At 35.0% G+C, this 27,222-nt stretch overlaps 1 protein-coding gene across 4 annotated transcripts in view; it reads left to right on the top strand.

Annotated features, from left to right (window-relative positions):
- The window catches only part of DTNBP1 (dystrobrevin binding protein 1), a 70,106-nt gene that overhangs the window by 9,689 nt on the left and 33,195 nt on the right, over positions 1–27,222 (top strand). For all 4 annotated transcript variants that reach the window (XM_074871293.1, XM_074871320.1, XM_074871302.1 and 1 more), the window contains exons 5-7: positions 1,576–1,708; positions 8,525–8,657; positions 21,495–21,517. In XM_074871293.1, coding sequence (XP_074727394.1) covers positions 1,576–1,708; positions 8,525–8,657; positions 21,495–21,517 — 289 coding nt within the window. The remainder of the gene's footprint in view (positions 1–1,575; positions 1,709–8,524; positions 8,658–21,494; positions 21,518–27,222) is intronic.

The following is a 27,222-nucleotide window of genomic DNA, read 5'->3' as shown; positions in this document are numbered from 1 at the left end:
CTCTTCCGGTTTCTTTAGGAGTCTTCTCTGTATCTTTTTCCAATGGATAAAAACCTCACAGCTTAATAAATTTTGAAGAGGTGAATTTAGGGTAAAAAAGATAATGTTCTTATTTCTCTTGCCTAATATCATGGCCCACCTCTTCTACCTATTCCAGTGAAAACCCTCTGTTATTAGAGATGAAGTTCTCTCTGCCAGCTTTGTGTTCTTTACTGCTTGTGATGATTTTTTTTTAATAAGATCTCTTAAACTACTTCCTTACAATTTTGTAATACTTGCAAAAGTTTACTTTAAAAATTGTAGTTCTGAAAACAATGTGAGGTTTCATATATATAAAACCAATGTAACCTTAATATCACATATTATGGCTGCTTGGGAAAATTAGAATGAGAAACTTGAAAATGAAAAAGGTGAAAAAGAAAAAAATGAAAATGGGAGAATCCAAAATATGTATTGCCTTTATAAAAGTACACGAGATTGACTGTACTATGTCAGATGTAAAGGTCCACTTGTCCAGTTTCCCATTTCTGGTACTGGCCAGTGGCAGATAAACTGTTCATGCTGTCTCATTTATAAGTGTTGAATCAAAAAAGGAAAGTAAAAATTTCAAGCTTTAATTGCTGCCTACAGTCTTACCATGTTAAATTATAGATGCTAACTACTAGTTCCATCTACAAAATTGTCTTAAAAATACTGCTTTTAGCTGATCGTAATTTTAGCTGCATTCAGTTACCTCTGGGCTGAACTGTTTTTCTGCTATTTGCCCCCATCTCATGGTGTTAGGGGTTTTTTGTTTGCTTTACTGTTTAACTGATATAAATCCCATATCTCATCCTCAAAAATAGACTTGGCTTTATTTAAATAAGGATGGTGGTCTTGCAAAGCGGTTCATCACTCAGTGGGCTTTGGAATAAGTTTTCAAACCTTGTCTGGTGGAATAGGATGGATTTTTGACAGGGATAGGTAGCTGGAGGAATCTGGAAATGTGAGAAGTTGTCATTCTAAAAGAATATGTCTCAAGTGAGTAGAATTGTAAATCTCTTGAACTCCTTTGCCCATTGCTCAGACCTTTTCTGTTTCTGCAACTAAATTCTACAAAACCTGAGGAATTCAGAATGCAGATACAGCCATGGGCTGCAGTTGTGTGCAAGAGGAAGAATGGGTAATGGAACTAAGAGCAGGGAAACTATAACTGAATCATCTCAAGTATCATATATGAAGGGAAACATTTGTTACCTAAGATCTCCCAATCTTGATGTTTTTCATAGAATCTGACCTATATAAATAAAACTTTTTAAGCAGTGTATCCATAAAATATTTCCTACATTGATTAGTATATTGAGAAATAACTTTTTATCTTGTTTTGATCAATGTATTTTGATATAAATATTTCATACTACAGGGGCTTTTTTGACCATGTTGTATATTTACTTGAGAAGTACACAAGTGGCAGAGCTATGAGGTTGCTGTGCTGACCTTATGCTTGCAGATGCATAAGAATTCAAAAAATTAGTCAAGATGCTAGTACATAGGTTCATAAATTTGCAAGTAAAGTAAAGAACCTGTTTGTTTCAGCTGGTGGATAGTGAAGTTGTGATGCTTTCTGCACATTGGGAGAAGAAAAGGAACAGTCTGGTGGAACTACAGGATCAGCTCCAACAAATACCTGGGTTTTTAGCAGATCTGGAATGCCTCACGGCAAGCCTAGGTAAGGTTTTATAGACATAACAAGCGTTCAAGTCAGTAGAGAGGATTAGACTGAAGTTGCAGCTGTTGTAAACTTTGCAATTATAAAATTTAATTTGGCTTCCCAAACACATCCTTTCTATTATAAAACGGTAGTTCTTAAACTGATTTTGTAAAACGGCAAAATTAGTAGTGGTTGCTCTCCCAGCAGTTAAAATACTGTATGTGTCATTATTTGGAAAAAAAAAAAGAATTGTATGGCAACTGCATGTCTTGGTGTGAACAGTTGAAAATTATTATTCTATAAATCTTTTTAAATTCTTAAAAGATTTTTAAGTAGTGTGAACATTCTTGTATATAGTTGCTTCTCTTTGGGTCTATGTTATTTTATATAAATTATTTTAAGTCATCATTTGGTCAGGGGTGGTGGGGAGCAAGAAATTCACCTGGCTTGGGACACTTTCAAGGCAGAAACTTTTTGTTGAGAGTAATTGTTGGTTCCAAAGCTAGCTTTCACAGTTTAAGTTGGAGTACAAGGTTAAGCTATTTTGAAGTGATACCCAGCTGTGTGAAACTAGCAATGCTGCATATTAAGGTTACCAGATACTTCATGTTTGTTACATGGGTTCCAATTTTTAGAACTTTACCAAATGTTAACCTACCTATTTAATTTAAAAGATGAAAAGGTGAATCCTGTAGTGCACTACTTCTGGAAACCTCTTATACAAAACAGTTGATCTGCTGTTGCAAATGAAATTAGGAGAAAATGTTCTGGCTTCTTAGTCTCTGAAAAGCTCTAGTGTTACTGAGTCTTGAAACAGGGGTGCAGCGTTTGACAAGTAGCAAGCCTTTCTGTCAGCAGTAGGCCTCTTGCTGCCTCCATGAAAATCTGTTCAAGTTGCATCAAACTGAAGTTGTGAAAAACTGCTGTCTGTGCATGGATTTTAGTAGCTAAGTTCCCCAGGGAGTCTGCCTGCACTATTCCTACACCAGCTGGGAATTATGCAGAAATTCTTCATGTAATGAGCTCTTGTTTTTTGTGGGGTGGGCTGGATTTGTGTGCTGGCACCTGATGTGAAGAAAAGGAGGTTTCTTTTCTGTGTTCAAAGGTTAATTTCTCATTCTGTGGTCAGTGATATGCACAAATCAGCTTTTGTTCCTAGACAGGCTGCTAATAACTTTGCTATTTCTTTCTGAACCAAGAAATATATTTCATTTTTTATTACAATATTCTTATACCACCTTATTTAGTAAGGCTTTATCCTGTGTGGTAAGCATTTAATGTTGGCTTTTTGAAAAGCTCAATTATTTTCTAAGGAAATATCAATTCAAATAATGATTTATTTAAATACTGATTTTAATATCATGCACAAAATGATGCAGTCCACTGATAGACCAAAGATAAACAATATAATAAAACGTAGTGGAATTGTCTTTATAGTTCATAACTGCAAATGCTATAAATCCTCATGAATTAGGGTTACCTTCCCATTCCTAATATTATAGTTTTATGAACCAGAATTAATCTCACCCTGATTGTAGACTTGGAGAAGGCTCACTGTCTCTAGAATATTTTTGGTACTGTACAAGCAGGATTTAAGGAAGCATTAACCAGTGTGCCCAGGGAAGCTAATGATTTTTGAACTCTACTGCTAAGGTTGCGAGATTTGAACCAAATCTTCTAGTCTTACCTCATATGTCAGATTTCAGTCAATTCATCTAAAGGTTTTTATTAGTTCCTACTAGCCACTGTGAGTTTTTTGGAATTGTTTTTTTCTGGTAAGTTTTATAGAGTCTATTTGAAGACAAAGGTATAATTTATACCAAATTCAACATCTACACTTCTGGAAGTGATTTACCAGAAATTTGTTGTGATACTCTGCTCGCTGTTTTTAGTTTTTATAACTCTGAACTATGCTTTTTATAAATGTCAACTGTATTCACTTTTCCAAGAGATCTTTAATACTGTGGCTGTGAATTTTAAATACAAGTGAAACATTCTGTAAAAAAAAATGTGAATATAGTATTATAAACTGCTGTGTGCTGAGTTGTGCATTCAAGATGTAATTTGGCTAATCTTCATCATTTCAGAAAAGTAACGGTTCTGTGTTGTGACATGATATGCTTTTAATAAATACATTAATGCTTTTTTTTGAAAGTAGATAGGGAATCCTGGCTGCCTTTGATAAAAGAAATTTCAGATAATGGAAATGAGCTTTTTAGTGACCTACTTAAAATTGGTATGAGTCATGTACAGATTCTTCATTCAGCTTTTGCTGTGTATTATTACAAGACACATTTTCATTAGTGCTTTTATAAAGTCCTTTAGGTACTCGCATTATCAGTCATCCCTCCAGGTAAAAAGGCTATGTCTTTATTTGATAAATTTATTGTATTATGCAGTGTCTTGTAGCTGCTGTTTAAAACCTTGAAAAAAAAAATTACTCTCAGGTAAAAGTGAAAAGGACAGTTACTGCCCTCTCAAAGTCCAGAATTTGAATCATCACTTAAGCCAATTGTTATTTGAGATGTTGTAGAAAATATCTGCTTGCCAGTATCTGACATACTTGTCTTAGTATGAAATATGCCTCATGTTTGAGGAGTGGCATTTTGCTCAAATATCCGTTTTGATTTCAGCAAATGAATGCATACAAACCTTGATCCAAATTCAATTTTCACCTTTTTTTTTTTAAACATCTAATGTTAGACATCAATTTCATAGTGTTTTCAGAAAGGCTGGTCATGAATGTAGATGACAGATCCAATATAGTGTGAAAATATTTAGACTGGCCAGACTGGGAAGAAAAAGGTGGGTATATATTCACAGAGATAAAAGCCATTGCTTCCTAATCTTTAATAAATATTTTTTTCCAAGTATGGGTAAGATGAGTCTGTAAATCCATTAGGAAAACAGAAACTTTTCACATTGCTTAGGGGAGATATCCTTGTTTATATCTTGATCAGAAGGACATGCTTTATTTTCAGATTGTGTGCCAAGTTTTGCAGTTGCCATTTTCTAGCTTTGCAAAATTAAATCCAGTTTGTTCAGAGAAGCACAAGTATTTTGCATAGAAGGAAAAAAAAAAAAGGACATGTATCCTTTATTTCAGAAGTGGGATTAAAGTATTTTTAATGGCCTCTTCAGACATTAAGGAAATGTAGTAAAACTTGTGAAATGTAAGGTCACAGTGATGATAACGTCTTTTTCATTAATACCATTTTCTGCTTGAATACAGAAGGAAAAACATCCTAGTATTCTTGCTATGTAGTTTCAGCAAAGAACTTACTTTAGCTTCATGTGAGTGGTATGGTACTAGCTGGGCTTAAGAACTTTTCTTTAGAAACAAATCAAAATTGAGCACTAGTAGAATGTAATTATGTAAAGAATTTTTTTCAAGTGTTGCAGCTGAATTGAGCTCTTCCTGAATATATATGTCTTTCACTGCTCATTTTAAGTTTAGTAACCTGTGTCCCTGTCTGACCTAGGGGAAGAGAGAATTTCTCTGATGCAATTGTTTCCACCCTTTCTGTTTTCTGCCTTTTTGGCTTTTAGTCGGAAAACAAATTGACTTTGTAAAAATTTCTTTCATACTCCTTGGTGGCTCCTGTTGTTTTGGTGACTGGGACAGTGCAGGAAGGCTGCATTTAATGTTACAGTATGAAAAATTGAAAACTGTAATATTTTCTGATACACAGCTGTCATTTAGCTTTTCTGATAATTTTTGTACTACTGCAGAACTACGGGTTACATAGGTTTCAGTTAAAAGAAAATTTATGTAGTAAATTTAAATTAACTAAACTGTAGAAAGAATGTGTTTTCAGGAATAAAATTGTTTTTTGTGATTCTTGGGTTCTAGATAAATACTCTGATACCTGAATAGCTGCTAAACATCGTACACTGATGGAAGATAATTCAATCTAATGTCGTCTGATCAAACATTAACGTACTTCAAAAAAATTAAAACCAAGAAGTAGAACTTTTAATAGTGTTGTACCTGTGATAGTGTAAGAAGTACAGGCAAGCTAATATAATGGAAATGATGTCACCTGAAGAACAAGTTATTTTTTCAGCTATCTAATAAAAAAATATTATCTCTACCAAGTGTGGCATATTACTATACAGGAAAATTCATAATCTAAAGGCACAATGGATTTTTTTCCTAGCCTCCTTAAAAATATTAAAAGGAGGAGATGTTTTTCTCCTTCATAGCATTGCTGTTTCAGAGTGAGATGGTGACTGTTGCCTGACCATGTGGTTGTGGGATTTCTTGAAGGGCTAGAAAAGAAGTAGTAGTTTGGCAGGTATTTTTAAAAACATTAGCAGGCTTTCTGGGGCAGATTCATTCTAGGTGCCAACTTGAACTATAAACTGGAAATTAATTTCTAAATTTCTTATTTTTGCTAAATACCTTTTTAAAAGTATGATCTTATTTATCTGTGAATATAGATAAGAGCTGTTCAAAGCATTATGGTTTAAGTTTCAGATTGATTAAATATGTGGCTTTGGAACTTCCTTTTAATGCACAGTGCATACATTCTTACTTGGGTAGGAGAGATGTTAATTCACAGTCATAGCTGGTGCTATTGCTATGGAGCTAGTCTTCAACTATTTTTGTGAAAAGCAACTACGTTGTCTTTCACTTCAGAAAGAAAAATTCTGAAACCTGTGTTGCAGTGAAGTGGGATTGTTGTCTTCTGGAGGCATCTTAAGTGTTCATTTCTGTTCTTCAGGAGGACAGTGTTTTCTGCAGTTCCCACTAGAGGCTGCTCAAACGCTAGTGCTAGGAATCACTTGCCCTCTAGAATTCACTTTTCTTCATCCTCTTTATTTTCCTGTTCTTTGTTGTTGTCTTTTAATATTATTTCAATAGCAAGTACAGCAAAGCAGGTGGTGGGTTTTTTAAGTGGAAAAAACAGTGGTTGATAGGTACCTTACTAAATTATCTTGAGCCCTGCTGTGTTTGTGAATTTTGCAAATTAGTAAGTGAGCAATTATTCTGAAAAGCAAGATAGCATAATACAGACATTTCGGTTTTAATGCACTCAGAAAAGTCCATTTCTTAAGCAAAAAGAGACCACCAGTTGTAATTGTAGTCATGATATTGCCCTTGAATACATCTGGATTTTGTGAAAGTTGAGTGTGTGGTAAACACAACGGATGTTCCACATCACAATCTGTAGAACTGAAAACATTTTTTTTTCCTCAAACTTGTTTCCACATTGTCAACTGCCTTTTTTTTTTCCCCATTCTCTCCCCCCGCAGTGATCTGTATACAGATAAATAATTTAAGGAAATCTTTACTGATTATATGATTCATGTTTCCCTTTCTGATTGTTGTGGAGCAGTTCCTTACTTGTTAGGGACTAAAAAAAATCTTATTAAATAGTTAGAGCTGAACATATGAATATGCGTGCTAGGAAATTTGTTTACGAGGTCTTAACTTTTGCTTTTCCAGAGGGACCACTAGGATAGCAATTTCTAACTGGGTAATGGCTAAGAAAATTGTAATTTTGTATACTTCAAGATAGGCTCCAGGTACAATGACCAATCCAGAATTGAAGATTTGACTAATGCCTTCAGCTTGCTGTTTACCTTCTTTTGAGCATCCAAAACACATTAACTTTAAATCGCCTTTTTTTACCTTAATAGTTATTGTCTAGCTTTATGAAGATTGCTTCTGTCTGTTACAGGAAAAGGTGAAACACAGCCATTTGCCAAAACTCAGAGTTGCTTTAGGTTTTCTGCTATTTCATTCCATCATCTGTGTAGTTCTTTGCGTGAACAATCAAGTTCATACACTGTAACGGGTTAGTGTATCTGTCTGAACTGCAAACTCCCTTCTATTCTTTGGTTGCTATTTTGTTTGTAAAAATGTGATTTATTCTTCCTCCTGCAATTTACCTTCCCTCTGGTGTAGGAGAAGTCCTGGCAAAAGGGTGTCCTGTATTCACACAGCTTCATCCTAGAGTGACTAACTGGTTAGAGTTTGGGAAAGTAGTTTTTCCACTTTCAGATCCTGAGGAGGGACATGGAGTTCAACATGTCACTCACAGGGAGAGTGATTCTTTGATACAAGATTCACATGGGATAATTTATCAGGTCAGAAGGGATGGCAGGAGTTCTGTAGTCCAAATTTCTACTCAAAACAGGGTGAGCTATGAGATAAGATCAGGTTTTTCAGGGCTTTTCATAGGCAAAAACTTTTTTTTAAGTTGAGACTGAGCAATTACAGTTAAAGAGGAGATAAAGAGGTTTTGCATGTTTTTAATTGCATGGGTATGTAAAATAGCTAAATCTAGAGATTTGCCGATTGGTAAAGGGTCTGTCTTCAGAGTAAACTTTCAAAGTCTATGTTCTTTTATGTTATCACAAGTTCATGTAAAAGTTAAAATTCTTTACTTACTCTCTGCTTTACTTTTGCTTCATTTGAATAATTTAAGGTTAGTACTGGTTTTGATCAGCACAGCTTTATTCCTCAGATGGGTACCAGACAGGAAGGGCTAAACTGACAGTCTGCCCAAGAAGCAAAATTAAATTAGGAGTTTTGGATGCTTCTTTTCCTGAAGTATAGACCACAAGCCTGTGAGACCAAGATGCTGAGGAAAATGCAGTGTTTCAGCATTTTACTACAAAGGGAACCTCAGATAGATCTCCTTTAATGTGGCTCTGCTGTCAGTCTTTACTATGTAATGTGGACTGAGATTTATCTTTCTGAGCCATTTATGTATGTGTAATTATTACCGTGTTAATTATGTACCTTTATGAATTCCTGTTTCTGTTCAGGTGAGTTGTCCATCTGTTGATACAATTTGATATTCATATAAATATTTCTTATAGCCCAGCTAGAGGCAAACTTTGAGGAAATGGAGAATCATCTATTGTGTCTTGAGGACCTATGTGAACAGTGTGAGTTGGAAAGATACAAATGTATGCAGACATTACAGCTGGAAAACTACAAGAAAACAAAAAGGTAAATGAAACAATTGCTATAAATATAAATTAGCATAAAATATAAGCCTTTTGTGATTACTTTTTTCTGTATATAATATAATTCCTTTTATTTTCATCTTTTAAAGAAACAGTAATCTTTGACGGAAAGTTGCGTATTTGTAATTATTTATTCATTGAATGTCGGTCTAACTCTTGGTGATGAACAAAGAGTGTGTGTGTCTGGAAAGTTATCACTACATTTTTGTTAAGATGAAGTTGTGTTTATTATTCTCTACAAACAATTTGAGTAAGGGCTATTGTTAACAAGCACTGATAAATTGTTGTTTCTTTTAATCCCTTGCCCTGTTTTTTGAATTTCTTTTTTTCCCCAGGTACCTGTAAAGTTAGAACTGTATTTTCCTCTATCTTACTTTCAGTTCTATCCTATCCTATGAGTACCTTTCGCTCTGTATGAAAGGTGTTAACCTCCTGCTATTCTCTTACTTGCAAAAACAGGGCATTACTGCTTGGAATCAAAGTTCAACTTGTAGCAGTATGTGTGAAAAGTCAGAACATCCAACTCTTGATCTTCATGTTTACCTAAAATATAAAGTAGCAAGAGATAAATATTAAAAGCTTAACTTAAAATGTCGACTTTCTTGTTTTTGTTACTGGCAGTGCCAAAAATAACCTTACTGAAGGAGATAATAAAAGCAGTATTAAGTCCATTATATAAATGAGGAAATTAATTAAATTGAAGCAATTCAACAGTCTCTGACAGACCTGTGTTAGGGAGTGGTGGGTAGATGTGGATGCTGACAGACCTGGAGCCAGCACTGACATGGGGATAACCAGGTTACTTCATCTGTCCAACCAGGTGTCCTTCTGTTAGTCAGAGGAAGCACCACTCTAGGCACCCTCCTTGCTTCTCTTGGTTGTTGAAGCAAGTTTGACTCATGTGGTGTGGTCAGAACAGCTGGTTCGGTTTATGGTCCTCATTAGGATGTGGTAATCAAGGGCAGACAGCTCTGGTCACATTTTGCATAGCTTATCCATTTTCCTTTTTCTTCATCCTCCTTTTGCTATCCTTGTAGCTCTTTTTTTTTTTTTTTTTAAAAAAAAAAAAAATCCGTCTCCTTCCAAATAAACAATCCACCCTAATTACTTTTCCCTATTGGTCCTGGTTTTGCTATTCAAATTTGCTATTTCTGATACCATTATATAGGGAATCTTGGCCTTCTATGGTGTTATGGTTACTGATGTACTGCTGGTGTTGCAGTCTGCAGACCCAGAAGGTCCCCAATACCTTAAAGGTCCCTCTTCAATTTTCTGTGAAGTTTGGCTGTTTCTCACCTAACTCCCTGTTAACCATCTGAGAAATCCATCCATCCCTCATGGTGCTCTCTGTAGCTTTTGTCATAGCTAGATGTGTTATCTGTCACATCTAGCAATTTCTCATGTCATAACCTTTAGTTTTTCACATCCTGTTCAGCTAGCTTGATCTCGGGCCAGGGCCTCGCAGTGGTCTTCCTGCAACCTGGGTTTTTTCTTTCCCAAGCCAGGGCAACACCATTTTCTGTCTTTCCAGGAAGAGTCAACATTAGTCAGTATGGCTGAATATTCACTTGTTCAGACCTATTTAAATAATTAAATAATTAATAATAATATTTTCAAAATTCAAAATGTGTGCTGTTTAACCAAATAACACACAAATTTAAAATTTGCATAAAGCAACAGATTTGTACCACCTAAAATATAGTAATATTTCTGAAGTTTTCTGAGTTTTGTTTGTTCTTGCTCCCTCTCCCCCTCCCCTAGCCTCTGCCTTCAGCATCAAAATAAAGTGTTAAACTGTTGCCTGCTCTGCTTAGCAGCATCTAATCAGTTTTATAAATAGAATGCTAAGCAAACTACTTAACGTAATTACAAGCTGATTACGTTTGGTCAGATCTAGACAAAACAGGAAAAATGCAGGTAATTTCTGGTTGATCATTACCACTGTATTTATTTAGGTAAGAAATTAACTGCTAGCTCATTACTAGGACACTTGCCAATGTAGATACTTGAAGAATGAACGGCCAGTTAACTTAATGTGAGTGTGATTTGTTATGTATGTTTGGAACTCATATCCTGTCTTCCTCTCTTTAGTGTTTGGGGTTTTTACTGTGATACCAGCTATTGAAAGCATGAAGTAGGGGTTCAGGAGTCTATGCTCTCTCTTTAACACAAGAATTATTTTCTGGGGGTAAGTGGTTTTGTGTAAAAAAAAAAAACCCAAGTTTTTCCTGTGTTTTGACAATATAGGGGTGAAAACTGAGATGAACACAAACTCTAGAAACTGGGGTTATTTTAAGCATGTAACAAAAAGTAATTTTATTTTAAAGTCACTGTAGAGCTTACGCTAGAAGCTCATGTATTTCAAGTCTTTTGAAAAATCTTCCTATATGAAAGATTTAGAAGTGCTTTAGGTCAACGTTAAACCTTTGAAATGCAGCTTATGGTAACTATGGGAACTGATTTTCGGAAATAGGTCTCCCTACTAAATAGAGCAACTTTATTTCAGTTCAAACAGATCAATTTTTTCTCTTTTGTCATTGTGTTGAGTACTAGTTTCAAAGTAGATTCAATCCAAGGTGTTTTCCACAATATATTTTTAAGCGTGCTGTTTGCGGGGACTGGTTGTTTTTCTGTGTGTTTATCTCTGGATTTTTAGTATTTTTTGTTTTTAAATCCATTGATCCAGGTACGAGTATTGTATGAAGTCCAGATTTCACCCTTGTTTTCTCTAGTTAGTCTTGCTGCAATTGTTTGTATGGATGTTAGCATTAAACCATGCTCTTTTGTTTCCTGTCCTTTTCTCAATCAAGCACAATTCTTCTTCCCTTCCCTTCATCCTCCTACTGAGAATGTACTGTTTCCGACTGCAGAGAATTCCTTGTATCACTCCAGTCTCCTATGGTAGTCCTTGCATTCCCAAGGCACTGCATTGTGTCCTTTAGGAAGCATTGTCAGAAGCTCACTTTTTTGTGCTGATTTTTATGTGCACCAAATTGCAGGCTTATGGCGCAAGACAAAATGCTTCTGTCCTGAAGCTGTACTTCCTATGAAGTTCTTAGTACTATTTGTATCCATTTCAGACAGATCACCATTTTTTGAAAAAAAACAACTGGTTATTTTACCAGTTAAAAGAAGCTGCCCAACTGCAACATTCTGTAGGAATACATTGGAGATAGCAAAGAGTCCTTGTCACTGGACATGTGTGAATACATGTTACTGTGTGTCATTTGACTTTAAAGATAGTTATCTATCTATTTTTTAGGATGTCTTGTTTAAGAATCCTTTCTGGTTTTTAGTACTTGTCTGCCTTGAGAACAGACGTAGAAGGAAAATGAATGAAGAAATCTAAAATCCTGAGTCTGAAGTATACTCTGATGCCTAGGGTATACTTCAACAGATAAATGTTTTTTGCAAACCTTAGTGGGACTATTTTTTTTTTTCTTTCTGGTGAGATGTAAAGAAATGCTTTACCTGAAGAGAAAATATGTTCTTAAAATGTATATTCATTCCTAATTTTTGTATTTTAAAGGTTTATTTGTTTTCAAATAATGTGTAACCCCATGCTTTGGTAATTAGTACAGCAGATGAGGAGTTGGACAGATTGTCATAATGTTTGTTAGATGCATTGCCGTGCCATGATGGTGGGTTTGTGCTTCTGGAGGAGAAGAGTGTTTGATTTACTTTCTCATTCAGAAGGGTATAAAATTTACAGAAGTTGCATTGTGTAGATTAGTGTATGTAAGAAAATGTCTTAATCAGTTACCACTGTTAAGTTCATTTCTTCTGTAGGGTCTTCTGTTGGTTTTATCCCTCTTTCTAATTGCTTTGGGAACATAAGGGACAGTGAGGATTGTTGCAGTTAGAGTTAGATACAGTGACTTATGTTATGCCTGGCCAACATAAACATTCAAAAAGTAAATACAAAAAACTTTAGACAATTCAGACTAGTCTGTTTTTTGAAAAAGTTCCTTCTAACTTGGGCCAATTAATGGTTATTTATTCACTAACATACAAAAATATTTTTGGGGTTTTTTTGCTATGTTTTGCTTTCAAATATTATCTTTACCTCCTGCAGTATCACTGTAAAAAGCTGCCATTTTTTTTGATCTTATTTAAACTAATTATTTTTTTTTTATCAGGGTCAAAAGAGAGAAGATGGAATGGGTAATACACTGCCATACAAAATTGTGTTGCCTAAAAGAAGATTTATGTCTGTAGATCTTGTTTAGAGCCTGTTTCGTTCCCCAAGTGATAAGCTAGAACAGTACTTTGTACAGTAGTACATCATCTTCAGTGATGACTCTCTCCCATATGGCAGTGATAAATTTAAATTGTACCTTCATAACCCTTTTAAGCTTTACATGTAATTTGCCAAATTAACTTTTGCAACAATGGTTTATTTTTTATGTATAAAATGTTTCAAACAAGTGTATTTTTTCCTTCCAACATTATTGTGAATTATTTCAAAGACTCTTAGCTACATGTTTCATAATTCTCATCAAAATTTTCATCAAAGTTTTCATGACCTATTCTTGATCAGTCTTCTGGTGGTATAGATTTTCAGTTGCTATACCTCTGTACTTGGGTACATAAATAATGATTTCACAAGGGTGGATGCAGAACTTTTATTATCTCCAGGACAGCTTTCATGGTAGATATGCAGTGGATGACTGGCTTTGAGTTTTCATTAGGCATTAATTGTATAACTGTAAGTTTCTGTGCTCAAAGCAGAGTTCACGCTGCAGAGAGGTTGTCCATCCTGCTGTTCATGAGTTTGCATACAGCACAATCAGTAGCAAGTGTTTTCATGGTGATGACTTGATGGAATTCATTTTATGGCCATCAGTTATTGCACTTCTTTGGACAGACACATGGAATGAGAATTCCTATTGATCCTGAAAATCTGGGTTTGCACAAGCTTTGGAAAAGTTCCCTTGATAATTATGCTTCCTTTTGTGTAATTTTAGGGTTCTGAGCTTTCTTTTGTTTGCAAGAACATTTGCAGTGCAGTATTTTGCATGCATCAAACCTCAAGGAGCCTGCTGGTTCATTATTGGTGAGTTTGACTCCCATCAGTGCTCCAAGTGTTTGAAAACATTGGGCAGACTGAATATATAGCAGATCAAGAGATTGTAGGGTTTCTGGCAGTTTTTTATATTATTTGCAAAGTGTGAGTGTGCAGTATAATTTCTGTCACTTTTAAGTTGATTTAATTTTGCCCTTCTTTGGTGGTGGTCTTTGCTGGATGCAGAGAGACAATGACGTTGTAATAAAGAGGTTTGTTGTGTACTTCTCCTTATAGTTTTGTTTTCTTTTGAATAAGCATATAAAAAATTTTGTCTTTTTGGCTTTTATGACCTGTGATTAAAGACTGAATGTTTGTGTTGGATCCTCTGCATTGTACAGCACCTTTTACTGATGTTTTCTAAAAAATGTTAAACACTATGTCAATCCTGCATAACTTTTCTCTACCTTTTATGTAGTGCTGGCTACTGGGCATAATCCCCAAATTCTGTCAGTCTGTTAGTACCAGGCATTCTTTGCCCAGATTTATTGTACCAATACTAGAAGCAAATGGTTTTGGGCTGCCTTAATTATCATTTTGTACTCTCCCTCACCTCAAAACTGCATTATTTATCAAAGTAATTAATTCATCGTGGCTAGTGGCAGGAGAACAGGACTTAGGTGTTTGTCATTACCACACTGAAATCCATTCTCTGCTTTTGAGCAAGGTACTGTGCCTCCTGATAAATTCTGTCTTCATTATGAGTTATTTTCCTGAGATCTTTAATAATTCCTTTTCACTTACATCCAAACCCAATTTGTTTAGAAATTGTTCCAAAAAAAAAGTGTTAAATACATTTATTGACAACACCTCTGTGAGGGAGATTTTACATTCCTGTGTCAAAGGGATGCATTGAGGATGCCTGAAGTGGTACAAGTTGTAACTTCTACCTGTCACAATTTCATTCATGCTGTGTGGAAGCACATTCAGCATTTTATGTAGAGTGTATATAGGGTTACTGGCTTTTTTTACTTTTTTGGTTTTGTGGACTTGTGGTGTATTATATGTCACTTAGTGAATAAAGTTTGGCCAGTTTTTGAGTAATGTAAACTTTTTTAATGCTTATGGGGAAATTGATGGCCAAGTTAAAAGGAGGTCTGGATTTTGTTGTACAGCTGTTTACCAGAAACAGGTTTGCATGAACCCTTTTCCTTTCTAGGAAAGACTAAAGATGGTGGAGTTGATGGTGGAAGGTGGCTTTTGATGGTGGAGTTGTTTGTACCTTGTCTTAAACTTCAGCTTCTCTTAAATTTCCTTTAAGCTTCTCAGATTTCTTTGTACCTTGTAGTTGTTTGTAGCTTCTCTTAAATTTCTTTTAAATTTCAGCTTTAAGCTTTGATTCCCAAGCTTTGGTTTTATGATAAAAATAAATAAATTGTACTGATATGTGTATCTTTTAGTGATCCAATGACATTGCATGCTAAGATAAAAGTTTTTTAAAAAATCAATTTAAAAACTGTCCCCTTTTTTGGGTAGCAACAGGATGAAAGCAAAAATGTAAGAACTGAGTCCTGTGCAAAATCTTGCATCTAAAGGCATAAGCTTTTAGAGGGAGCTAGAAATTTATTTTGCATTTCAGATTCCAGTTTGGAATAGTTCCAATGCTAAACGGCCCGTATCAGTCTCTTGGCAGAGGACAGAACACTTGGTTGCTTTTAATGATTTCACTTCTACCATTTTCTTTCATTTTTAATGCCATCTCCCTTATTTTTACTGTTTTTCTGAATGATAGCACCTGAAAGGTGACCCCCAGTGTTCTTCATCAAGATAAATATTTGTTTCTTTTTTTGAAACATCCAAAGAGAAATGCTTTCACTGTACCCTGAAACTGCTGAGTATATTAGGGTAGTATTTGTTTTCAGTTGTATTTATTAGCTTGATTACCAGTTAATGTTTGCAATTTCTGTTACAAAATTTTGCTTTGATCTGTTCCATCTTCTGGAATGAAGTTGATGTAGAAGTTTTGCTGGAAGACACGGAAAGACTTCAGCTACTTTTGTAGCTGAATTTGAGTATGGGAGCAAAAAAATCTCCATTGCAACATTATCTAAATTCCCTAGTTCTTTTCTTCTCTCTTCTACTGGATAAAATTTCACACTGATGGTGAAGAATCCTGACCTGTCTTCAGTGTTTCTTCAAATATATATAAAACTTTACCTGCTGCTTAATTCCAGGTTTTTTAGTAGTACTTTTAGTTTTTATTGATTTTTCTCTACTTCAGTCTCAAAGGTATTTTAAAGTACTGGTTGCCCTAAGTGATCTGAAAAGGGTGCTCAAGGAATCTGGGGGAGGGAAAACATTTTTGTGTTATTGTCATAAATACAAATCCTAAGTACACAAGAAAGTACTTGATTACTTTTGCACACCATGCAAGTGGTGCAAGTTCTCTTTGGTTTTTGCTGATGATATCCAGAGGAAAGTCCCTTTCTTGGCTTTTTAGCTTACTAATGCTTGGATTAGGCTATGGAAGGAAATTGTTTTTTTATATCATTTGAAAAATTAACTGTACCAGACATGAAACGTGAAATACGGTATTTTTCAGGTTTTGTTTTGGATCATGTTAGGTGCCAGAAATACTTTTAAATTAAATTGCACATAAGCAGCTATACTTTTAGATGATAATTTTTGTTTGTAAGTAGCATTTACAACTCAACATTTATAAGCACATTTCATTGTAAAATCTTTCTAATTTAGTCCTCAACTTTTACCATCCATATGCTGTTTTGAAATTATCTTTTGTTTATGCATGGGTCTAGTAGTTTGAATTTATTGGCTGTTACTTTCGGAGATAGTGTTATAAAATCATTCCTGACATTTATGACTTTGTAACTTTCTTACCTGCCTATTCTTTTCTTGAAGATAAAATATGGAACTGTCAATTCTGGCTGCTGGCATCATTGTAAAGAATGTGGTGTTTCTGTGGTCTCTAGATATTTAACTGAATTCCCTGGTGTTTTGTTACATTCAGAAAATTGATCTTAGTGTTACAGCCCTTTGCAAGGTACTGTAAAACCTGAGAACTTTGTCTTACTTTTGTTGAACAAACTAAATTCCCATTGATCTCAGTAACTTAAAGCAGAATGGTTCTCCTTCTCCTCGCATATTCCTCTTTCTGGATTTATTTTTGTTTATCAGTGATAACCAATATAATCTTCTTCCTAGTGTCCATCTCTTCTGCCCAGTGATTAAAGCAGGGTTAATTCAGCAGTGCAATGAAAAGCCTGAGGGAAGTGGGAAGATAATTAGGACTTTGTATTTACCTTCTAACTATTTGTCTAAGTTGTGGTCATGTCAGTTACTCTGTGGGACTAGTTATATATTGTAGACAGTTTGTTTCACCTGTTGTCTTCAAAATTATATTTTCACACCACAAACCCTGAAGCTCAACTTTTCTGTAAATGAAGAAGTTGAGACCACTGACCACATGATCATTAGAACGTGCCAGGTAAATTATTCAAAAGACACATCCTGTCTCAACAGAGCTTCAAGGCACTACAGTTTTAATTCGCTTCGGAATTCATTGTACTTCTTGCAAATAAAAAATTGTATAAAAGGTATTCTTCAGACTAAAATGGAGTATTGTATTTTTTCAGTGTCTATATATATCCTTTTCCTCTATACCTGTGGCTCAGGTCTTTTTTGATGAGATATTTCAGAGAAGTTCTCTATGGCATCTCTTGCATTAACAATGCTTTGATTTAATTTCTTTAGGTTATTTTGAACCATGAGACATTATCAGCTGTGCCTTTTTAGACATGGTGCATAGAGGGGTTTGTAGTCAGGTTTACCTGTGTCCATTAGGCTCAGAAGGGACTGAGAATCTGCTTAGTGTATCTCTTATGCTAGCATTAAAATATACCTGAATATCATCTTTGTCCTGACTTAAGCATTATCTTAAAGAAGTAGGCAACCAGGCTTATGCAATTAGGGTTTCACTGACAGTTGTTGCCTTTTGCTTGCTGCTGTTGTGTTGGCTGTTTTCAACTGAATTTGAGGGATATAGAATTTCAGAGAGTAATTAAGCCCCCCATCTATTTTATGAAAACAAGCGACTGGAGAGATGAAAACTATTACCTATATGTGTGTGGCCAAATGGTTTTCATGGGCATAACTCCAGTGTAGATGGGGCCTGTATAGCCTCTTGCCTCTCAGGAAGGAAGCTGGGCTTCATAGGTTGCACTGCACACAGAACAAGATTACTTTTAAAGTGCCTCCCTGCCTTTATAGTCTGATTATTTTAGCCTTTAGCCTGTTATTTTAGCCTTTTTTTCTTGCTCAGTGGTATTAAACTTCATCTTTCACTGATAGGAGGTATTTATATTATAATACAACTATTAAGTCCTTTCTTCTGAAAGCTTACCATTAACTATAAAAAAGTAAAGAATATTCCTATTTGTTTAGCCAGATTTGTTGGCACTAACCTAAAATTTAGTAGCTAAAAGTAAAAGAGCATATAGTCTGATGCCAAATAGTAGGTTGTATTATTAGTGGTTAGACTCAGCATGGGAGTTCTTTTAATCCTGGATTGATGCTGAGCAGCCCACACTGGGCTTCAAGAGTCTTCGGGTGTAGTGAGGCGAGGGGCAAGGCACGTGTATGTTTTCTTTCTAATAATAATGGAAAGGATTATCTCATCCATCTGTGTAAGTGCATGAATTTTTTTGGATGAAAACTCTGTGAAATCCAGGAGTGTTTCTCTGTGGAAGCTTTCAATTGTCTTAAACTAGGTAGAAAAACGGGGTAAAAGGGAAGGCTAGCCTTTTCCTGCAGAAAACACGTATAGTGTAATAAGCTTTTGAGCTGAAGCAGTTGACAGAACTCTTCTGCTGAGATGATTCATTCTACTGCAGTTTTGTCTTCGAGTATGATGTTGTTAGTAAGCTATCCATCAAAGGCTGAGCTCTGCTGCTGTAGCTTTTGTATAAACCTAATGTGAAAAATGATCTCAAAGAATGAACAACTTAAAAGAAAAACAAATAGAAAAATGTAATATATAGCATCAAAGCTGATAATTTAATATGGCAAGATAAAATAGTAAGAGGCAGCAGTCCTAGCTACTCATCCAGGCCTACTTCCAATGCAAGTTTTTCCTCCTGTTTGCCTTTTAACCTTGTTTTGAAGATGAGTTTTTTCCAAAACTCTTTCAGTTTAATCTTTTTTAATTACTCATAACCCAGGCTAACTGCTTTTTCTTTTATAGAGTCTATGTTTCAAATACATAGTTTCCTCCTTAATGTGAGTTCAATGTATTTACTTCTGCAGATGACATTTTGTCTCTAAATTCATGGAGAAGATGTGGGAGGGATCTTCTTCCTGACATTTTATCAATAAATGCAAAAATATTTATTTACTTGCAAAGGGGAGGAGAAATGTAGTACTTTGTAATACACTTTTTTTCTGTACATCTGTCTAGAACTTTGTAATCACATATCTAGAAAATGTACTCAATATAATCTTAAGCCATCTGTTTTTCCAGTGGCTTTACAAGTCATAGTCTCCTTTCCACTTTCAGTTTAGTGTCTGTTTCTTACCAAAGCTGATGATGAATGAGATTTAGGATTAAAATCTAAAAACTTCAAGCTTTTATTTTGATAACTTGATTAAATAAAAAAAAAAATCCTCCATGTTGCTGATGCAGAGCATATTTTCGATGAACATGTTTTTTAATATATATTTCTAAATATATGTTTTATTAAGAGTGTTATGAGAAACCACAAGATGCAATTGATTCATTCATGTTGTCTAAAATATAAAGAATCATTAGTCTTCGGATCAGAATTGGTATGAGGATACTAAATTCCAAATCTGTATTTTTACTGTGTATGTTAATTGTAGATATTTTAAGTTTTTCAGAGGTATGTATTCTAAAAAATTTGTGTCAAATATTAATTTCCAACTTTCTTAATGAATGTTAATTATATATATCGATATAGTGACAGCATCTTAATGCATCAACCCTGAAAGTATTGATGGATTTTGAAAGGGAAAATTCTGGGGTTTTAGACAAAAGCAATGAGTATCACTGTCAGTTGCTTACTGTATTACTATCTTATTTGCTTATCTGTTTGAACACAATGACAGCAATTGTTTTGTCTTCCCTTTTGGAGACAAGTGGCATAAGACCTCCTGATTTTAGGTGCAAGTAACATAGTTTTTTTCCTCTTTCTTTCACAAGATGTTTCCTCAGTATGGTTTTGTTTCAGTCTGTGGAAAACAAGCATTTCCTGTGATTGTTGTTTTCTCAACTAGTACACCATTATTAAAAAATAAGGAGTGCAACTCGTGAGGGTGTTTAAGAACTTTGTAATTATATTTAGAGTACACAGAGTAGAAAAAATTTGAGAGTATGAACCTTTAAATCATAGGTGTTGTGAAGTAGCTTTTTTCGCTGGTAAAAAAGGAAGAAAGTAGCTTGGGAAAGGGGTAGAGGAGAAGCAGGAAGGGAAATAGATACTCACGGGAAGTTACAACTAATAGGCTTCTCTACTGTAAATCACACTATAGCTTATTTCCTGGTAAAGCACTCATTCTTTCAAAAACCTGTATTTGACATTTGGTGACAAAAGGGGCATGTTCACTGAAAATGTGGAGGTAAATGTATTCTCTTGCTTCTTTTAGAATACTTTGTCCTGCTTAGAAAACAAATTTTTTCAGGCTTGAAACAGTTTTGTCTGTTCTTGATGCAAGCATAAATGCTGAATTGCATCATCTGATAAGGAGAAGAAGGAGTTGTTATGATATAGCATACGTATTGTGAAACAGTGTATATGGTAGGTGACTCAGGACTGACTGAAGCATGCTTTAGTCTATGGAGAGTGAATAGCATAATTTATCTGGACCACTGTTAGTTCAGTCTTTTTTTAAATTTATTTTTCTTATAATCAATTTTGCTTTCAGAATTCAGAATCTAACTACGCAGTCTGCAAGGCACAGACTGAAAAGTTTTTTGTTATAAATGAGTGTTTTGTAAGGAAAAGGCCAGCATTCTGCCTTATCTAAGCTATTACTTTGATTCTTTTTTAGCCTCTAATTTCATGACAAATCACTACTTTGTAGTGATGGCAAATGGAGCATTTTGCAATTTCTTGAAAACAGAGAAAATATTTCTTAGTTTTATAGCCTTTGCATTCACAATTGCATAACTACTAGAAGTCGAAGGTGGCCTGGTATGAAGGAAAAAAAAATACTATTGCTGTTGACTAATTTCTTAGCTTTCTGGTACATGGATATTGTGGGTTATCTGTCACTTTCTGTACTTTAAAATCCTCTCCTCTGAGGAATGTCACTATATGCCTCTGTTGCCTTTAAAGTGTGTTGTAACTGAGTGATATTGGCAAATTTTTCTCCTTCACTGTTGCCAAAAGGACTTTGAATAGCATTGATGAAAATGGAACGCTTAATTGTTACTCACTGTGCTATAAATTGGCAAAGCTCTGTTAAGCAATGGATGTTTTAATACCTAAAGCCTAAAGAAGTGTTGGTTATTTTTGCAATAGTGCATCTAGAAATTATGTGGCTAGATATAAATGTGCAATATTTGTACATATTATAAATAGGTGGTGGCCTAATTTCTAATCAGGTTGTGATACTGTTTGCTTTAGATAAACATAAGTAGTAATATTACCCTTCTATATGATGATAATACGATTCTTTGGTTTTCATCTTTTAATGAGTCTTAAACCGTGTAAAATATCTCCTGTAGTTCTAGATGTAGTATTTCTAATTTTTTTTTTTAATTCTGCTTTTCTCCAACAGGAAGGAACTTGAGACCTTCAAAGGTAAATTCTGTTTTTAATCTTCTACTTGAATGTTTGCAAGAGTTACAGTAATTCTTGTATTAAGTGTAACTAGTAAGGAATTGTTCCAGTTCTACATTTGATAATGTTAATTCTATGTCAACCCAGCAGGCTGTTTGTTTTGCAGCTTACCTGTTCTTCCTATTGGTTTCTTTGGGAGAGTCATAAGTGTAGGAAGAACACAGATGGTTCTGTTGTCTTAGCTAGGTTTCAGAGATTCTGTATCTAATTCAAGCCTTTCCCTTGGTGTTCAATTTTGGAAGTTAAGGGCTTTGTCTTCAACTAGTTGATGTCTTTCCTAGCATGAATGTGTTTTTGACATGTATTGCAGGCTGTTACTTGTTAGACTTTTGTCTAGCTATTTCTAGGAAAATTTCACGGTATTATGTTACATCAGACAAATGCAATTTTTGTAGCTCAACTTGTTGGATATACGTGATTATATATACAAGTATCTGTCCTAAATAATATGCAATGGCTAGAAACTCTGTCATGTATTATTGCCTTGTCTGTGGTGCGTAGATGGAACACATTACCATTTTCAGTAAATCTTAAATTCAGGCTTACTCTACCTACTAATGTTAATGTTTGATCAGCTTGACAATTGCTATTATCTTTTGCTTTGAATAAGGTGTGACTGTGGCTTTGTGACTAGACTTTATTTATGAGAATGAAGTCAAGTATCTTGACTTCTGTCAATTAACTGTCTCTTGAAATAGAAATTGCCATCCCTTCTTTCAATCAACTGCATTCCTCTTTGCCTTTTCAGTTCGTTACTATCTCATCTTGACATAATGCTAAAAAAAGAAAATAATAAAGCTAACATTAACAGACAAGCAACACAGATTATGTAAAATGTCACTTCATCTGGAGCTTGCTATAACAACCCTTTTTTTGATTGATTTGACAACTTTCAACACAGACTAGCACAATCCAAAACCAAAGATAATGGTAAGCTCATTCTGTTCCAGAAAAGGCAGCTACTTTGTAGTACCTGAAGCTTGTGAGGGTAGTGAATTCTGGGTTTTTTGTTTGTATTGATTAGGTGTTTTAAGTGAGTTTCTGGAAGCCAGAAGGGTGATTTACAAAGTTATTTCTCTCTTGGCTGCTTCTTTTTCCAGTAGAGATTGTAACTTTGACAGTAAATATTTTACAAAGGCAATTATTTTCATGGAAGAGGAAGGTGTTAGCTCTGTGTTGACCTTGAAATTTATAGCAAATTAAGTAACTTGTTCTGTAATAGATAGAGGCATACAGATTTCCAATACTAGTTGAATACTAGTTCCAATAGTAGTCTTGAGTAGACAAAGCTTGTCTTGGTAGCCAAGGGAAGGTTTTTAGTTTACTACAAAGAGGGAAAATTACAAACAGATGCCAGGAAAAAGTCCAGGCTTTGTATGTTTCTTTACTGAAGAGTTCAACTGCAGACTGTGGCTAGTGTGACTGGTGTCTGTGGGAAAGGAGTAGGATCTTGTGCTGTAACAAGGAAAGACCAGCTCTGCTGGACATTTTTTTTTTTTTACTCTTTTTTTATTCTACAATTCTCAAAAGAATTTGCAGAAGCTATGGAAGGCTGGAAAAGCATAGTGACAGATCTTTAAAGATGGGCATTAGATATCAGTCAGCTTAATTTCTGTGGTTTTTTTGTACAATGAACTGATGGGCAAGTTTGTACCTGGCAGAAGAAAGAATAATAGCTAACAAACTTTCAAGAACAGTCATATCAAGCAAGTCTAAATTCTTTCTATAAGATGACAACAGCGTGCTTTAAAATAAACAGTAGATACCCTATTTTGACTTTGGCAACAACTTTCACTGTTTTGCCTGACATTTTCCCAGGAAACTGAGATTAAACTACTAAAAAGCAGGTGCATGGCTGATTGGAAATACATACTTGGAGGAAATGGTTTTATGGTTTCTTGCTTACTAAGTTGTTCTTTCTCATGTCTGATATTTTTGTTGCTCACCTGGATTCTGAAATAGAGGTGTTCATAAGATTGGCTTCAGTCAGTCTTTTTCTGGCCTTTGGGACCTTCAGCCAATTTCTGAGTATCTAGCATATATTTAATTTGATTAGAAACAGGAAGAGTAAGAGCTTCCTGGTCATGAAGGATTTGTGATTATGTAGTGACAGATGTTTCAGTTCTACAGCAGCTTTGCCCAATCTAACTGGTGGCTCCTTCTTGCATTTTTCTGTTTTAAGCTCCTTCCAAGGCTCACCAGATTTGTGCAGAAAATGATCTGTCACTTGGTTTGGTTTAGTTTCAGTTGATGAAGCATGCTGAAATAACTCAGTAGATGGGCTGTAGAAATCCTGGCACAGAAGAAGGAAGAGACCTCAGCGAGGGCAGGCAGCCTGTCTAAGTTAACAATGTAACACAGTCATCTAAAAAACAAATACTTCTGGTGGTACATTACCTAACACATTTTAAGGTAGAGGTGAGGAAGTATTAGCACCATTATGTAAAGCTTTTATGATAAGATCTTATCTTGCTTATAACTCTGGTTTGCTGTATTCAAGAAGGGTTGATTCCAACTGAAATATGTTAAGTAGTTGGGTAGATGATTCTTTACATTTTTATATTGCAGGTATAGACTACATCCTCAACTAATTCATCCTTGCATAACTGTCCAGAGTGAAATGTGTTCATAAACATTCAGTTTATAAAATACCCAATACAGGGGCTAGGAAGGAAGAACTATTTACAATACTTTTATATACACTTGCATCTTTCAGTGCATGTGCAGTTGAAACCACTGTATATTAAATTGTGTTTTAACATAAAAGAACAGAAATGTCAGTTTTCATAATAGTAACTTGTTATTTGTGAATTTATATACCATATGCCAAAAGGTATTGGCTTCCAGACTAAGGATGGTAAATGTCTTGCATAAAAATATATTTCATAAATATATAACTTCATTCTATCTGAATCTGCAGAAATTGAGTACCACAAAAACACTTCTTAAATATGCTTACTAGAGGGGGTAAAAAGAGGGTTGGCTGTATGTTTTTCAGTGTCCAGATGTAACTCATTCACCAGTGCTGAGTTCTCATGCCTTGCTTGGGATACAAAGTAAGTTTTACTGGAATTAAGAAACTGAATGGTATAGTCTGAGGGTCAAAATAGCACAGCACTGGACACTTGAATTCAGTGATGCATCCCATCGATTTCACAATGAATGCAGAAAAAATATTAATTGTATATTGGCACTGACCATGAGAATGCAGGTCTGGGTCACAGGGCAGGTGGGCAGCTTCACAGGTCTCTCAGATCTGTTTTAAAACTTCACTTCCCTTGGAGTTTTGTGTATGTATAAATATAGATATAGATACACAGGTGTAGTCTGGATGGGACCACTGTAAATTTTGAAATCCTCAAATGTATATAACCCTATAAACATTTTAAGTGTCCTTGTATACCTAATATTTACTAAAGACTTATTTTAATACTGAAACAAAATCAACAGTCACATAACCGAGAAACAGGGTTGTTTCTGGCTTCACTTAGATCTTCCTACAGTGTGCACTAAGGTACAAAGTGGTATTTCATTGACCTATTAAGTATATGCTTTGAGGACACCGGGTGTCATCAAGAAGGGGCTCAAACAAACTCAGCGTATATACCCGTTTGCAGCATTGAAATGTGTTGAGAATCCACTAACACTCTTGCTTGTTGATGTATTTAAGTAGCATGAAATAAGGACATAATACTATTTTAAGAAATAGTGAATTATTTTTGTATTTGTCAGTGGAAATACTGTTTTAGAATTTCTTCCTGCCTTTTTCACGTTTGTATTACATATTGTACACTCTTTCATCATGAAAAGTAGCTTTAATTTTTCATCCTTTTGCTTTAGGAATATTTACAGGGCCAGGCATTTTCCTTTGTTGTTTGCTGTACCTATAGCATACAGGGGCAGGACAAACCTCTCCAGTCTTTTCTTTTAAACTCAAGGGTTTTCTATTACAATGTAAGCATAACATATTATTTAATAATCTGTCATGCTGAGAAAGTGAAGGTTAGAAGCTTTCCTACTTCTTTATATTAAGCATATCTCTGAAGAAGGCAGGGAGTGAGTGTGTGGTGTCCCTGTTAATACTGCTACAGCGCTGACATTTGTGTACCCAAAATGTGAGTGTGTACTAGGACGAAGCATCTCAAAAGTTGTCCAGTTCATTTTTTTTTAGTAATTTATCTTTCAGAGAACTTTGCTGTATAAGATGATGGATTTATGAATGAAAACACCAGCTATACCATATGAAGTAGCCTGCAAGTTTCTTCCTAGCGTGCATCAATTTCAGTGTTCGGAGAACCGCTTGCAGGAGCTGGCTGATGCTCTGTACTGTCCTGTCCTGGCTGAGACTTATAAATCTGCCAAAAAAACCCCAGTGTTCTCTTACGGATCTTGGCAATTTCTTGCAATAGTAGAATTTATTTTAGTCTATATTTGTGTGTGTGTTTGTTTTTAGTATTTGATGGTTTGTCCTCTTCCATGGTTTAGAAAGGGTGTGTTGTTATTTTCATTTTTACATCTGAGAAACTAGAAATTAGATAGCAAATATGTGGTTGTTTTTTCCTGATACATAAAACCTAGTCCATTCATGACTGTGGTGAGATTAGAAATTGTTCCACCATCCTTCTAGGCACATGGTCCTTTTTTTTTTTTTTTTTAAAGTTAACCTTACTTCTGTTCCAGTGCAGCCAGGACTGTGTAGTAAATATTTACAGAATGCTGTTAATCTCTTTACAAGATGGAAGAGTGAAGCAGAGCAGTGAGGTAGATAATAGAAAAAAAATTAAAGTTATAGAAGTAGTAGAATTGCACAATGGTAATAACATATGCTGTTGAGTTTACTTCAGACTTTATCCAAATGGGAGCTGTATACACGATAGATTTAAAAATTACTTCTAAAAGTCCGTTTTTATTTAAAAAAAAAAAAAGCTTAGGATTAAATGTTTTGAGGTTGTTTCTGGAAAGAAACTAAAGCAATAGAGGCCATTTAGAAATCAGCAGCACAGCGCTTTTGGACAATGAAAGGTGGCAGAAACTTTGTAAGGGCAGATACGCACATGGCTTTAGCTACTGAGTCATGCATATTTCTAAACTTTAACAGGATTAGTTTCATTCATGCTCAGGGAAATGGGTCATATGACCATTTTCAGCACTTCTATTTACAATACAACAAAATATGTTTTCAGCCCTTTGCATCAGAGATCTCTGCCAAAGAAGTCCTGATAAGTTTTAAGAGCTTTATCAAAATACTCTTTTTGAGAAGGAGGCTGCTGAAGTAGTTTTTTCTTGCTTTTCTCTTCTAGGCTAAATTATTGGGTCACACTTGATATACAGATCTTTTGTCATTCCTCTTCATGCATCTAAGATGCTTCTGTTGAAATTGCAGTTTTCCAGTCCTTTTGTCAGTAGTTTAAATATGCTTGTATCTAAACTTTAATTTCCTGGCTTTCACTGTCCCCTTTTCTGAGAGCACATGATATTTGGAGCAGTCTGTTGACTCCATCCCTTTGTTCTCCTTTTTTTGAAATCTACTTGCCTCAACAAATAGTGTGTCAAACTGATTTTTTTCTTCCAGTCTAGGGATCCTCTTTATTGTGCTGTATTCTGATGGCTGTCAAAATAAACAACTTTTTCCTAATCTTCATATTGTCTTCCAGATGCATGGGTAA

The sequence above is a fragment of the Strix uralensis genome, chromosome 1, assembly GCF_047716275.1.
Source record: "Strix uralensis isolate ZFMK-TIS-50842 chromosome 1, bStrUra1, whole genome shotgun sequence".
NCBI classification, from domain to species: Eukaryota; Metazoa; Chordata; class Aves; order Strigiformes; family Strigidae; genus Strix; species Strix uralensis.
The sequence above is the reverse complement of the archived record's forward strand: the minus strand, read 5'-3'. Positions and strand labels throughout refer to the sequence as shown.